The sequence below is a fragment of the Pteronotus mesoamericanus genome, unplaced genomic scaffold, assembly GCF_021234165.1.
Source record: "Pteronotus mesoamericanus isolate MK-2021 breed Mesoamerican mustached bat unplaced genomic scaffold, CSHL_Meso_final contig_44, whole genome shotgun sequence".
Classification (NCBI taxonomy): Eukaryota; Metazoa; Chordata; class Mammalia; order Chiroptera; family Mormoopidae; genus Pteronotus; species Pteronotus mesoamericanus.
In genome coordinates this window covers 5,628,862-5,643,610 of record NW_026555166.1, presented here as the reverse complement: position 1 = coordinate 5,643,610, position 14,749 = coordinate 5,628,862, and the positions used below count along the sequence as shown (strand labels likewise).

The window sequence follows — 14,749 nt, the reverse complement described above, 5'->3', positions numbered from 1 at the left end:
AGGAACTGGTGCTCACACTCACCCTTCCACCCTCTTTGGGGGAGAGGCGTAGGGACTGTTTCATTTCACAATCAGGGTCAAACAGGGACTGGGAGGTGAAGGGACCTGTTAGGGATCAATGGAATCAGGGAGCAGAGATATCACCAGAGGACTTTTGTCATTTTGACAGCCTCCAAGCATTGCCTTAAAAGTAAGCATATCAGCAAGACCTCCCACCCCCACCTCATCCTCTGTGTGCCCTCAAGGGCACGCTCCAGGCTCCAGGGCGTGCATCCTCCCCTCCCGCTGCCCGGGAAAGTCTGAGAGGATCCCTAGTCCTGCTTTCTGCCTGGGGCTGCCTTCGCCTGTCTCAACCTGTTGGAATCCTGTGCTCTCAACCTCCGCTCGGTCTAATTATCTGAGCCCAGCAAGTCCAATTAATTAAACACATTTTCTGAGCACCTGCAGGGTGAGGTTCCAGCTGGTTTCAGAGGCAGAAATACAGCCCCTGCCCAAAAGGCCCTTAGAGTCTAGCCCCAGAGGCAGGCAGGCCCCTAGCTCTCTGTACTGTGGCAGAGTGGGAAAGAGCAAAGGCTGTAAGGGGAGAGGTGTGGAAGAGGCTGACGATGAAGAAGTGTTCAAGAAGAGGATGGAGAAGGATGTTACAGAATGGATTTCTGCGTGGGTGCAGATGTGGAGTAAGGCTAGATAAGCATTAAGGTCCCTTCTAATGCTGACATACGTGATTATCTGACGTTCGCAATCCAGAGGAAGTTTGTCTGTGGTCCCAGTGGTTGTGACGGCTCCTGACTTCACCCCCCCACCCCCCAGGCTATGAGCCACAGGTTGTTCTTCATTTCGGTTCCCCTCCCCCCCACTCTGCCCAGTGCCATACTCCCTGTGTTGACTTTGAATGAAATTGTGCGGAGCCTTTCAGGGGCTGCTCGAGGAATTCAGAAGTGTCAGGCATGTCTCCTCCTCTGGTTGAGACATGAAGGTGTCAGTCCTATTATAAGGGAGCCTGGAAACAGGGGCTGAAAGTGTATGCTCGCAGGTGAGTGGGCTGGGAGAACTCCCAGAAAAGGCCGAGGCCACTGTATATTCCGAAAGTCTCCTTGGACAGCTGGGACTTGATATGGACCTAGAGAGCAGGGGCCTTTGGCAGACATGAGGAAGGAGGTGCACACTGAGGAGGCTCAAAGAGCTGTGGGCTTGGGCAGAGGGGCTGGGAGGGACAGGAGAGAGTGAAAGGCCAGAGGTGAGGTGGACCCCTGCCGTGAGCCCTGGGAGCGGCAGGCTGAAGGGCAGGGATCTAAGCAGGCAGCAGGAATATGAGCATCCTGGAGCTTCTGATAAGCAAGAGGTACATCAATTGGTTGCCTCTCACATACCCCCAACTGGGGACCTGACCTGCAACTCAGGCATGTGCGCTGGCTGGGAATCGAACTGGCAACCTGTTGGTCTACAGACCAGCACTCAATCCACTGAGCCACACCAGCCAGGGCCTCAGGCCGATTTTAACTGGTCGGCTATGTGGCCGGGGTATTGGGACATCAGAATCACCTTCAACATAAGTTCAAAGTGCTAGTGCACAGGCCCCACTCCAGACCCGTGGAATCCAAATCTCCAGGCTGGGGTTTGGGCATCCTTGTTTTTATAAGATCCTGAGGTAACTCTCCCAGGCAGCCAAGGTGGAGAGCCAGGGTGATGAAGGAGCAGGCAGCCCAACCCTTCTCCTCAAGACCCTGCAGTGGCTCTCGAGGCCTGGAGCCCCTGCCCGTGGGCTGCTTGCTTTTGAGTTACAACCTGAGCTCTCCGATCAGTAACAGAATGAAAAATAATGAAGCTGACAACTGGCTCTCTTGTTCACACCAACTCTGTTCCGAGCTCTCGCCGCTGCCTCACCACTTCAGACGTGAGTCACAGGCTGGGCTGCCCATTGCAGGGGATGTGGGCGCAGCATGTGACTCTGTGGGATGGGGAAATGTTACTGGTTCCTGCTTCCAAACCTTCGCCTCCCCGCCCCCACCCTTGGGGATGTGTAGTTCCAAAAAAAAAAAAGAAAGAAAGAAAGAAAGAAAATGCCTTTAGTTATGTTGTAGGTCAGGAAAGGAAAAGGGAAGTCATAATTCACATGGTATCTTACATCCATTACCCCTGCTTCTGTTTCCCCTGGTGTTTGCCACTCAGACTCAGCACTCTCTGCTCCACCTCCCGCAAAGACTTCTTTGCTTCCCCAGCCCCCAAGAATCTCCTGAGGGTGCCAGTTTGCCTCTTCACCCTCAAATGCCCAGGCCCTTAGGCAGCACCGCTGGGGCTCACCTTGCAAAGATGCTGCTCAGCACACAGCATGAATTGTGCTGCACTACTTGCTAGTGTGGGCTCTGCATATTAAGCTAAAAAAAGAAACCCTCTAGTAATGGGAACATATGAAAGAGACAGTAAGTCAAGCTATAGCTACTGCATTTACTGAATTTTTAAAAAGATAATATGTTTTTTTAGCCCTGACTGGTGTGGCTCAATGGGTTGGGCATCATGCGGCAAGCTGAAAAGGTTGCTGGTTCGAGTCCCCGTAGAGGTGCACGCCTGCGTTGCAGGCCGGCCCCTGGTTGGGGGCATGTGAGAGGCACCCATAGGAATGTTTCCCTCGTACGTCTCTTTCTCTCTCTTTCTCCATCTCTTCTCTCTTTAAAAATAAATAAATAAAATCCTTTTTTTAAATTTTGTTTTTAAGTATATTTTATTATGCCATTACAATTGTCCCATCTTTTTTCTCCCCTTTACCCCCTTCCACCCTACACCCATCTCCCTTCAGCAACCCCTCCGACCTCCCGCCCCCTTAGTTCAAATCCATGGTTGTATAAATAAGTTCTTTGGCTTCTCCATTTCCTATACTATCCTTAACCTTCCCCTGTCTATTTTATACCTGCCAATTATGATTCTCACTTTCTGTACCTTTTCCCCCATTTTCTCTCCTCCATCTCCACACTGAAACCCTCCATGTGATCTCCATTTCTGTGATTCTGTTCCTGTTCTAGTTGTTTGCTAGGTTTGTTTTTGTTTTTGTTTTTTAGGTTCAGTCGTTGATAGTTGTGAGTTTATTGTCTTTTTTACTATAAAACTTTTCATAGTCTTAATCTTTTTCTTAGATTAAGTCCGTTTAACATTTCACATGATTATGACCCAGGCTTGGTGATGATGAACCCCTGTAGCTTTACCCTGTCTGGGAAGCACTTTTTATCTGCCCTTCCACTCTAAATGGTAGCTTTGCTGAATAAAGTAATTTCGAATGTTGGTCCTTGCCTTTCATGACTTTGAATACTTCTTTGCAACCCTTTCTTGTCTATAAAGTTTCTTTTGAGAAATCAGCTGATAGTCTTATGGGAACTCCATTGTAGGTAACTGTCTCCTTTTCTCTTGCTGCTTTTAAGATTCTCTCCTTATCTCTAACCTTGAGTAATTTCATTACGATGTGTCTTGGTGTGTTCCTCCTCCTTGGTGTGTTCCTCCTCCTTGGTGTGTTCCTCCTCCTTGGTGTGTTCCTCTAATTTCTTTGGGACTCTCTGAGCTTCCTGGCATGTCATTTTCCTTTGCCAGATTGGGGAAGTTTTCCTTCATTATTTTTTCCAATAAGTTTTCAATTTCTTGGTCTTTCTCTTCTCCTTCTGGCACCCCTATAATTTGGATGTTGGAATGTTTAAACTTATCCCAGAGGATTCTAAGCCTGTCCTCAGTTTTTTGAATTGTTTCTTCCTTCTGTTCTAAATTGTTGATTTGAGTCCCAGTTTCCTTCCCTTCACTGTTGGTTCCTTGTATATTTTTCTTTATTTCACTTTGTATAGCCTTCGGTTCTTCTTTTATTTTGCAGTCATACTCAACTAATTCTGTGAGCATCCTGATTACTAGTGTTTTGAACTGTGCATCTGATATGTTGGCCATCTCCTCGTTGCTTAGTTCTTTTTCTGGAGTTTTGATCTGTTCTTTCATTTGGGCCATATTTCTTTGTCTCCACGCACCTGTTATGTTGTAAGGGGCAGAGCCTTAGGTATTCTTTGGGGCAGGGCAACCCACTTCTCTGCGTCGTGGCGCTGTATGTGGGGAACGGGTCAGAGAGGGAACAATGCCGCTTGTTCGGCTCTCACCCCACTTTGAAAAAAATGAGTTTCTCCCACTGCCACAACCCCCACAGATTTTTACAGCCAGATGTTCTGAGGCCTTATCTCACCCTCGCTGGAACCCTGGGTTCCACAGTCTATCTCACTCCCCAGTTATTCCTCCTGGCTTATCTGCACACGAAACTGGGACACCCCCCGCCCTCCCCGGCTGCCAGCTGCCAGCCGCCGCCTTGCCCTGCATCCTCTCCACCCCAGCTGCCCTTCTCCGCCCTCCCACCAGTCTGGATGAATGTTTCTTCTTTACCTTCTTGATTGTTGAACTTTATACAGTTCGATTTTCTGGAAGTTTTGGTTGTTTTTTGGTTTTAGTGGTTGCTGTCCTTTTGGTTGTGTGAGGAAGCGAAGCGTATCTACCTTTCAGCTTTCTTTTTCCATTCTCAATAATAAAATCTTTAAGAAAAAAGATAATATATTTTAAAGTGCTTGCATTTAGCATTTTTTTCCTTGAATAATTTTTGTCCAAAAGAGGTTTCAGCCACTGTCCTACAGAATAAAGATGATGTTCATCATCCTGATATTTAAGGGGAGCTGGGTATATAGAAAGAAAAGCTGATGTTTGGGAATAGGTGAAATTCCTCAGAGTTTAGACTTAGAGAAGGTATTAAACACTAAGTTTAATGTTAACTGTAGGTTGTTTTCTTTTTCCTAGTTTTTGTTTTAATAGATGCCTTTAACAGGTTAAGGAAGTTTGCTGAAAGATTTTTTGTTTGTTTTTTTTTGGAGGGTGTGGGTTTGTTTTTCTTTTGTTTTGAAAGTTTTTTAAAAAATCAAAAATGGATGTAGAATTTTGCTAACTGCATTTTCTGCATCTATTGAGATAAAAATAAAGAGATAAATAAATGCACTTTCACTTAAAAAGTAATAATAAAGAAATAGTTAATAGGGTGTATTACATTGATTTATTTTCAGATGTTAAACCAACTTTGCATTTCTGAAGTAAATCCCCATTTAGTCATATGTTTTATCCTTTATATTATTGAATTCTATAAGCTAAAATTTTTTTAATATGTTTTATGCCTTGTGTTCATGAGTGATATTGGTCTAGTTTTCTTTGCTGTAGGATATTTATCTGGTTTTGTTATATCAGGATAATGCTGGCAACATAGGATAAATTGAGAAGTGTTCTCTTCTATTTTTGGAAGACTTTGTATAGAATTGGTGTTATGTCTTTCTTAAGTTTTTGGTACAACATATCCAGACTGGGAATTTTGGGGGCGGGGAGGGCTTTTTAAGTACAAATTCAGCTTCTTTAATAGAAACTATTAAATAGAACTTAATAGAACTATTTCTAATCTATTTCTTCTTAAGTGAACTTTCATAATTTGCATCCTTCAAGGAATTTGCCCATTTTATATGTTGAATATATCAGCATAAAGTTTCTGTAATATTTTCTTTATCCTTTTAATATCTATAGAATCTGTAGTGATGTCATTTTTTTTTTTTAAACAAGATTTATTTATTTATTTACAGACAGAGGGGGAGGGAGGGAGAGAAACATCAATGTGTGGTTCTTCGTGCTCCTCCTACTGGGGACCTGGCCTACAACCCAGGCATGTGCCCTGATTGGGAATCGAACCCGCGACCTCTGGTTCACAGGCTGGCACTCAGTCCACTGAGCCACACCAGCCAGGGCATGAGGTCATATTTCTTGTTTCTGTATTGGGAATTTGTGTCTTTTATTTTCCCTAATGAGTTTGTCTAAAAGTTCATTAATTTTATTGATTTTTTTCAAAAACCAAATTCAATGATTTCCTCTCTTTTTTTGTTTTTTGTTAATCTCTGTCTCATTTTTATTATTTATTTTCTTTTGATTATTTGGGGTTTAATTTGCTTTCTTTTTTTTTTTTTTTTTTCCAGTTGTGGAAACCTAAGTAATTGATTTTAGACTTTTGTAATATGAGCAGCTGTTATTTAGGGAGCTGTATTCCAGCCTCACACAGTGCCTAGAGTTACAAGTCTGGAAGCAGAAGAGAGGTAGCCGAGTGGTCGCAGTATGGGGAACACACTGGCCCAGGAGCCAGAGACCTGGTTTTCTCTAGCCACTCACTAGCTGTGTGACTTTGGACTTAGACTCTCTGAGCTTTAGTTTCTTTGCCTGTCTAATGGTGCCAGGGATAATCTCTTCGGTTCTTGGAGATAAGGTAGTTGATAAATATGACAGCACTTGGTCACCTGGAAGGGCCTCCCCAGACCAATGTGAAGGGTGGTTGTCGTGACATTTGTAATAATAAAGATTTCTTCTCTCTTTCCAGATCCGGAAGCGGCATGTATGCACCCATCCCCCAGAGGTACGCTGTGCCCCCCATCCCCTTTCACCCTCCCCTCCTTCATTTCCAAGGGCTGTCTCTCCTCCCAGCACCCCTTCTCCCCAGGCCTGCCTCCGTCTCTCTGCTCGAGGCCAGCCCTCTCTCCTTCCACAGCAGTTCTCCATTCCCGGCATCGGTGAAGGACCCCGGCCTGCATGTGTGGCGGGTGGAGAAGCTGAAGCCGGTGCCAGTGGCCTACGAGAACCATGGCATTTTCTTCTCGGGGGATTCCTACCTAGTGCTTCACAATGGCCCAGAAGAGCTCTCCCACCTGCACCTGTGGATAGGTGAGGGGCTGCAGGGTAGGAGGGATCAGAGCCCCCGGGGCAGGCATGGGTCTCACGGGTCTGGCCCTGCCCCCTCCCACCGCCCCAGGCCAGCAGTCGTCCCGGGATGAGCAGGGGGCCTGTGCCGTGCTGGCTGTGCACCTCAACACCCTGCTGGGGGAGCGGCCTGTGCAGCACCGAGAGGTGCAGGGCAACGAGTCCGACCTCTTCATGAGCTACTTCCCGAGGGGCCTCAAGTACCAGGTCAGCCCACCCTGTGGCTTCTCTCAGCCTGCCCGCCTTCCAGCTGGTTCTTATCCTGGGCTTGGGCCCGGGTCCTCCCCACCTTCTTGTCCGTCTCCCAGTGGGATGGGGAATGGAGGGCCCCGGGCCCCCTGCCAGCCCACTCAGGCTGGCCATCTGGGCTGCAGGAAGGCGGAGTGGAGTCAGCATTTCACAAGATCTCCCCAGAGGCCACCCCAGCTGCCATCAGGAAACTCTACCAGGTGAAGGGGAAGAAGAACATCCGCGCCACTGAGCGGGCACTGAGCTGGGACAGCTTCAACACTGGGGACTGCTTCATCCTGGACCTGGGCCAGGTGGGTTGGCAGGGCTGGATGGAGCACTCAGTGTGGGCACCGTCCTTAAAAGGGCAGGGACCAGGAGGCCGGGGGAAGCCTTGGCTGGTGTGGCTCAGTGGATTGAGCGCCGGCCTGCGAACCAAAGGGTCGCTGGTTCAATTGCCAGTCAGAGCACGTGCCTGGGATGCGGGCCAGGTCCCCAGTGGGAGGCTTGTGAGAAGCAACCACACATTGATGTTTCTCTCCCTCTCTTTCTTCCTCCCTTCCCCTCTCTCTAAAAATCTTTAAAAAGAAGGGGGAGGGGGGCATGGACCAGGAGGCCAGGGGAGAGGGAGAGAAGCTGAGAAGCTCTAAGTCCATTTCAAGTGGGTCTGAACCTTAGAAACATCCCTGTATTCCGAAGGACAGAAACCTCCCTCTGCCATCTAGCCATTGCCACTAACACGGGAGCCTACCCTCCCTCTCTTAGTTAGCTGCCTGCCGGACCATCCATTCATTTATTCACTCCTGCTTTCACTCAGTGAACCCGCGATGCCTACTCTGAGCCAGCGTGGGGACCACTCATTGCTTGCCCTGGGGAGGCGGCCACAACAGGCCTGGCCTGTCACTTGCTGTAATCCATGGCAGAATGCGATGAGGATTCTAGGAGGCAGGGGCATGTGCTGGGGGAGCTTGGGCAGGGAGGGGCTCTTAAACCTGAGCCAAAGCCATTGTACCCAGAAGGTGCCATTTGACTAGACCTTCACAGAAGGGAAATGCCACTCTGGGCAAAGGGACAGGTGAGCTGAGGCACTGAGGCAGGGGAGGGTGTAAACATGCATGTTAACAGCAAGGATAGGGTGGGGACAGGAGCCATGGGATTGAGAATTGCTAAGGAGGGTGAGCCCCAGGCCATGAGGAGACTGGCTGAGAAGTCTGGACCACCTCTTGTGAGATGGAGGCAGGAGGACCAGCTAGGGAGAGGAGGTGAGGGCTGTGCCTGGCTGGGGTGCAGGTAGGATGCTCAAGGATGGCGTGCGTGCGTGCGTGCGTGCATTCATTCCATAGAGTTATTTTGTGCGCCAGTCTTTGTGTTAGCACTGGGCATACAGCAGTGAACAAAGCAAAGCAAAGCAAAACAAAACAAAACACACATGCCCTAGTGAAGCTTTCTACTTAATTATATATAAGATAAAGACATTGACACGTATGCTGCTCAGTGCTGTGGAGAAAAGCAGAGCAGGAGGGAGCCTGGGGAGCTGGGCAGAGAAACACCCTTGCAGGGAGTTGTCATCATCATTCTCAGGCCTTCTTTAACCCGGGCCCCCCACTTTCCTTCAGAACATCTTCGTCTGGTGTGGTGGGAAGTCCAACATCCTGGAACGCAACAAGGCACGGGACCTGGCCTTGGCCATCCGGGACAGTGAGCGGCAGGGCAAGGCCCAGGTGGAGATCATCACGGATGGGGAGGAGCCTGCCGAGATGGTCCAGGTAGAGGGGACGTTGGGATGGCGGCCTCTGCTTGGAAGCTGCTGAGAGAAGCTGTGATCAGCTTGGGGGCAGTCGCTGGAGGATGGGGCGGGGGACCGTCGGGGCCACTGCTTGTAGGGTACCTTGTTGTGATTCAGAGTAAAGTGCCTCTGTGGGCAGATGGGCCAGTGGCCTGGCAGGTGGGGTGGCTGGACCCAGCCCCCACTCATCTCTGCTGGATACCCTCGTGCAGGACAGTTGCCCCACCAGGGGCGGTGGCCCCGAGTGTAATGGGTTGGAAGGTCCAGGACAGGAATCCCTGGGAACCTGGTCTGCCTTGACTCCCGCAGGTCCTGGGCCCCAAGCCTGCCCTGAAGGAGGGCAACCCTGAGGAGGACCTCACAGCTGACAAGACTAATGCCCAGGCTGCGGCTCTGTATAAGGTGGGCATTCCGGGCCTGCCCTGGGAGCCCGGCAGGGGCGGGAGCCTGATGCACCAGGGGCGGACGGGAGAGGAGAGAGCAGTGGGCAGTTCGGTCCGGGCACCAGGGCGGTGTACCCAGGGCGAGGAGGGCGAGGAGGATGGGAAGTGGGTGGGAGCCGGGCCCTCCTGAGGAAACACATGCTAGTTCACTCCCAGCCCATTCCTAGAGGAGATCTGAAGACGTTGAGCTTTACTTTTTGAGTTCTTCGTATTTATTTGTAATGTGGAATCCACTTAATTTCCAAACAGATTTGGTGCCTCTGGCTGCAGTGATGAGTGTGATGTGAGGGGTGGGGGTGCCCAGGACTTGCCCATCAGAGCTTTCCCCTGCTCCCTGTCCCCTGCCTGTTCCGCGGGCCTGGGCCTGGGCCGGGGGCCAGGGGCTGTGGCGCAGGGAGGCAGCCTGCTCCTTGGACGGAGGCTGACTCGTGTGTTGGGAGTGGCAGGGTGACCCCACACTGCTCATCTGTGTTAACCTAAAAATATAAAGGCCTTTCAAACTGCAAGGCAACAAGCATTTATTTGAAATCAAAAGAATAGCTATTTGGGACACGCTGATTCAGGCAGAAGCCCAGAGAGTGTTCTGATTAGGAGACAAAGGCAATGGGTATTTATGGGAAAGGAAAGGGGAACAATTACATCAATAGAAGGCATTCTGCCGGAACCGATAATATAACAGTGACGCTAATTCTGAATGTTTTTAATTTTCAGTCTTGTAGTCTTCAGTCCAGTCTTCGTCATACCTGCTTTCTTTTTATCTTTGCAAACAGTTCTTTGAAACACAGTGTTGCTTAGGCCGGATCTAAAGGTTACTTTGTCCTATTTAAGATTCCAAAAGTTGGAGGTCTATGTGCAAGGCAGTTCCTCTGGGATCTCAGCTTCAGCTCCATTTTAAAGTGACTGTGTTCACATTGTTCTGACACATCCTCCCCAAGGTCTCTGATGCCACTGGACAGATGCACCTGACTAAGGTGGCCGACTCAAGCCCCTTTGCCCTTGACTTGCTGATACCTGATGACTGCTTCGTGCTGGACAACGGGCTCTGTGGCAAGATCTACATCTGGAAGGGTATGTGTAGCTTCTGCACTCCAGCCTGAGACCTGTGCCTGCTCTAATCCCAGCAGGCTTCCCACGGTGGGGGCGTGGCCTGCCTGGCCGCCTTCAGAAGGCAGCCTCTGGGAGCCCCGATACCCTAGGCCTGACCCCCAGGCTGAGAGTTTTGTCTTTTCTGTTCCCACCCTGTCCATTCTAGGCAAACATTCTCTGATCTTTCACAAACCTAAGGGCTGAGGGCCTGTGAAAACAGATAGCTGGACAGCCCCCACTCCCACCCCTTCCAATCTGATTCAGCAGGTCTGGGCCAAAGCCCAAGAAGCCCCCAGGACCGCTGATCCTGCCATTCTGCCTTGAGGGGTAACAGAAGTGTTAGATAAATTGAATCTCACTTTATCCAGTAGGCAGTGAACGGGTAGAACTTGTTTTTCCAAGACATTGTTTTGGTCAGACATAGAAACACTTGGGTAGAACTTGTTTTTCCAAGACATTGTTTTGGTCAGACATAGAAACACTTGGGCAGCCCATTCCTTGGTCTGACTCTGAAATGTTGCAACAGAACAGTGTCTGGGTGACCCTGGGAGCTTCGTGCCTTCTCCACACTTGTCTTTGCATGAGCATGTCTTACCTCCCCGACCAGATTTTAAACTGCTTGAAAGCAGGAGCCATATCATCTCTAATGTCTTGTATAGTTTGGTTGCTCAATACATATCTGTGTGGTCAGCCAAGGCCAAGAAAAATTTGCAGCCCTAGCTTGGTCAGGAAGATAGAGTGGTGTTGGTGTTAGGTGTTCTAAGTAGGGTGAGTACTAGGCAATAACACTGTTGCTTCAGGGAAGGGCCGGAAGCAGTAAGCAATCTGTCAGGTTCCTAAAAAAAGGGGGTGTGTGTGTGTGGGGGGGTTGTGCTACCAGGGCTGCCTTTTCCCTCTTGCCACAGGGCACCATGGAACCAAGCAGGGAGTGGGGGTGGGGGGAAGGGATGTCCCTGGAAGTGTATTTAACCCCAAATGAAGAACCGAACCGTTTAGGAAAGAGAAACCAGGGGAGAAAAAGAACAGGAAATTCGAGCCAGGAAGAAAAGTACCTTGTGGGTTGGTGGTCAAATCATAGGAAGTATACTCCGCATTATAGACAGACTGTAACTAAGGGGTGTTACAGCCTGGTTGGTGTTTTTTCCAAGCGAGGGCTTGCTGCCGAACATGCCTAGAGCCAGTACTATGGCACTGGCTTTTGAGAAAAGAGAAAAGCTTTATTGGGAAGTCGACCAGCAAGGAGACAGGAAGCAAGGCTCAGATAGGAGGGTTTGGGGTGGAAGGGCTTAGGGAAGGCCAGCCTGCTGTGTGGAAGTGCTGGCAGGGCAGGTTTCCGTGGGCGGGCTTCAGCTCCCGACCTTTCTGCACAACAGGCCCTTCAATTCCGAAAGGATTCCGATGACCAAGCTCTGGTCACGTCTCTGCTTTTTGGTTCCATGAGGTTGGGGGCAAAACTGGTACCGGGTGTTACTGAAAGTCAAAATTCTCTCCTCTGTGAATGCTTTGGCTGCATGACAACGATTTTTTTTGTTTTCTTGACCCTGCAAAACAACTTAGTATCTTGTTAGAAAAGGATAAGGCCAGTTTGAGGTGGTTCTGTAGTTACAGTGTTAATGAACAAGACTTCAACTCAGTAAATTTAAGGATCACGCATCAGGCTGCAGACCATCTGGTAAACGGAAAGGTACTGAGGCGCTGCACGAAGTGCAAGGCTTCCATAGGCAGAAGGGGACTGGCGACAGCCCTGCCGGTGGCTCAGGTGATTGGAGGGCCATCCTGTACACCAGAAAGTTGTGGGTTTGATCCCTGGTCAGGACACATACCTAGGTTGTGGGCTTGATCCCTAGATGGGGCGTGTTCGGGAGGCAACTGGTCAATGTTCTTCTGTGTCTCTCACTCAAGCCAATAAATATATCCTCAGGTTAGGGGGGAAAAAAGAGAGAGAAAAAGTGGGACAAAGAAGTAAGAAGAATAGATTACTTCAGGCAAGGCCCCTTTCCCTTATGGAGAGGCAGGGGTCTTATCGGCCAGATCACCTCACTAGCACGGACCAGGAAATTCCAGACGTGTTGGTTTTAAAATTCCACTCCTGTGAGAGGCTGAAACTGCAGTGAGGTTGGGTATTAGGTCTGTGGGCCTTACCAGAAGTGATTCCAGTTTGGTCTGTTTGTTTTTAGCACTGGAGAACCAACCGCAGTTCACAACATTGTTGCTTTGGAAAAATGCCTTAAGCTAGAGCCCATTTTGTGTTAAAGGGACTGCCTACAGGAGAGAATGGATGGCTCTGGTGTCTTCCTTTTTATATGCTGTTCGTTGGCATAACTATGAGGCCTCCTCCGCTATCTGGCATTATGGGAGTAAGACTGGAGTACATCACACCCTTTTGTCCTGGTCAGTTGTACAGAGAAGGCTTGATAACGGTACAGTTGGCCGGCTCAGGAGGCGAGGGTCCTGGAGTGGGGCCATGGCTCTAACGCGTGACGCTGGGAGAACACTCGTTCTCCTGAAAATCCCTGGGGCCCGGGTCTGAACAGAAAGTTTTGATGGTTAGAGCAGGCAGAAGAGCAGTGTTCATCAGGCTGGGAGAAGTGTTAAGGGGCTGACTTCATGCCGCCAGAGAGCTCCTCAGCATTCTTAGCACCGCCTGGTCCATTTATTTTAAAAGTTGCCAGCCATTCTGTGGCCCCCCCCTTACATTTCCTCAAGAAAAATGGCACATGGGGTAGAAAGTGTTCCTGCTCTTTTGAAAAATCTTTCTCCGACCCAGGGCGAAAAGCTAACGAGAAGGAGCGGCAGGCGGCCCTCCAAGTGGCCGAGGACTTCATCTCCCGCATGCGATATGCCCCAAACACTCAGGTGAGGAGACACTCGGGGCCCCCAGCTTTCCTCTGGGGCTCTCCCCATGACCTCCCCTCTTCAGACTGGACAGGAGGGGCAGGAAAGCCTCAGACACAGTCAGGAGCAGTTAGGCCTCCCTTCCAGACTCACCCAGTGAGGAAGCCCTTCTCGGTCCTTAAAATTTTAAAGTACGTATTATTTTCTGAGAGGATGTTGGGCAGCACTCCTTGGGGAGCCGAGAGAGCCGGCGTGCCTTTGGACAGCTTGTACACTTCCTCTGGGCTATTGTCCCAAGCTGGTACCAGCCCTTCTCACCCAAGCCCGGTGACTCCACAGATCATTTTGATGGGATCTGATAAGGCTCATCTGTAATTGGTGCATCTGTCGAACTGTTCACCTATGTCCTGGAAGCAGCCTCTTTCCTCAGCTGTGTCTCTGTAATCTTTCTCATCTCTTGTCTTATCTGGAGGAGCACCCTTGGCCTGGACAGCACGAACTCAGGCCCGGTGCCCAGCACCCTGCTCCATGGCTCCGGCCTTGCCCGGAGGAGACAGGATGGCAACCTTGTGAGCAAGATATCTCCCTGCTGTCCTTGCAGGTGGAGATTCTGCCCCAGGGCCGCGAGAGTCCCATCTTCAAGCAATTCTTCAAGAACTGGAAGTAAGAGGAGCATCTCCCCCCGCCCACCTGCTTGCCTGTTTGCTCTCCCTCCCACTGCCTGGTCAGTGCCGAGGTGCCCCTGCAGATGTTCAATAAAGGAGACCAGTGTCTTCCCCACGCTCTGCCTGTACTGCTTGCCCTGGGCTAGTTCTTCCTGCCCTGCCTACTCACTGGGGCTTAGTCCCATGCTGGGATAGAGTAGAAGCCAGGGACAATTCCTTATCCTCTCCCAGGGGCCAGAGCTGGCTCTGCATGATGAAAGCTGAGGGGCCAGGAATCCCAGTGGGCCTGGCAGATACGGCTGTGAACCCGGTAGGGAGGTGGCACAATGCCAGGCCTCAGGATCACTTTCAGCCAAGGGTTCAGATCAGTCTCACGTTCCCAACGGAGAGAAGGTTGTGGCAACAGGCTGGGGATGCCTCTCCGTTCAAGCTAGTATTTCCTCAGCTGCCCAAATAAACCATTGCAAGGCAGCTTCCAAGTGACATGTGCTCACCAAGCAAAAGGGCAGGAGTCTGGCTTGACACTTCGTAGGCACATTGCATCAAGTGTTACCAGGCTGATGAGCCCAGAGCCACCATGGGCTGCAGCAAAAGCACAAGAGTCATGGGTCCGGTTCTTCCCCTGCTTCCATTTTATCCTCGGCAAGTTGCTTTTCCTTTTCTAGGCCTTAATTCATGCTCTTGCATAATAGGGTGGTGGCTGGAGTATCAGAGGGGTTAGACCGTTAAATAGGGGGAATATGGAGGCGCCCCAAAGCAGTCCCACCCTGGAAGCATGACCCAGAGGGGCAAGAGCACGACGGGGGCTGCGTAAGCCTGGCCGGCCGTGGCTGCCGTGACCTGCCGGCACCCATGCGCCCTCGGGGCCATCTGCTTCTGAGCTCTGACGTGCTGGATTCTTCCTTCCCAAATGGAAATTCTGA

General features: G+C 50.1%; 1 protein-coding gene across 3 annotated transcripts in view; it reads left to right on the top strand.

Moving 5' to 3' along the window:
- Window positions 1-13,935, top strand: part of CAPG (capping actin protein, gelsolin like) — a 35,766-nt gene extending 21,831 nt beyond the window's left edge. For all 3 annotated transcript variants that reach the window (XM_054577625.1, XM_054577624.1, XM_054577626.1), the window contains 9 exons: window positions 6,407-6,442; window positions 6,575-6,747; window positions 6,836-6,990; window positions 7,158-7,325; window positions 8,628-8,777; window positions 9,107-9,199; window positions 10,176-10,308; window positions 13,094-13,182; window positions 13,763-13,935. In XM_054577625.1, coding sequence (XP_054433600.1) covers window positions 6,420-6,442; window positions 6,575-6,747; window positions 6,836-6,990; window positions 7,158-7,325; window positions 8,628-8,777; window positions 9,107-9,199; window positions 10,176-10,308; window positions 13,094-13,182; window positions 13,763-13,828 — 1,050 coding nt within the window. In that variant the 5' untranslated portion in view covers window positions 6,407-6,419 and the 3' untranslated portion in view covers window positions 13,829-13,935. The remainder of the gene's footprint in view (window positions 1-6,406; window positions 6,443-6,574; window positions 6,748-6,835; window positions 6,991-7,157; window positions 7,326-8,627; window positions 8,778-9,106; window positions 9,200-10,175; window positions 10,309-13,093; window positions 13,183-13,762) is intronic.
- The last annotated feature ends 814 nt before the right edge of the window (window positions 13,936-14,749 follow it).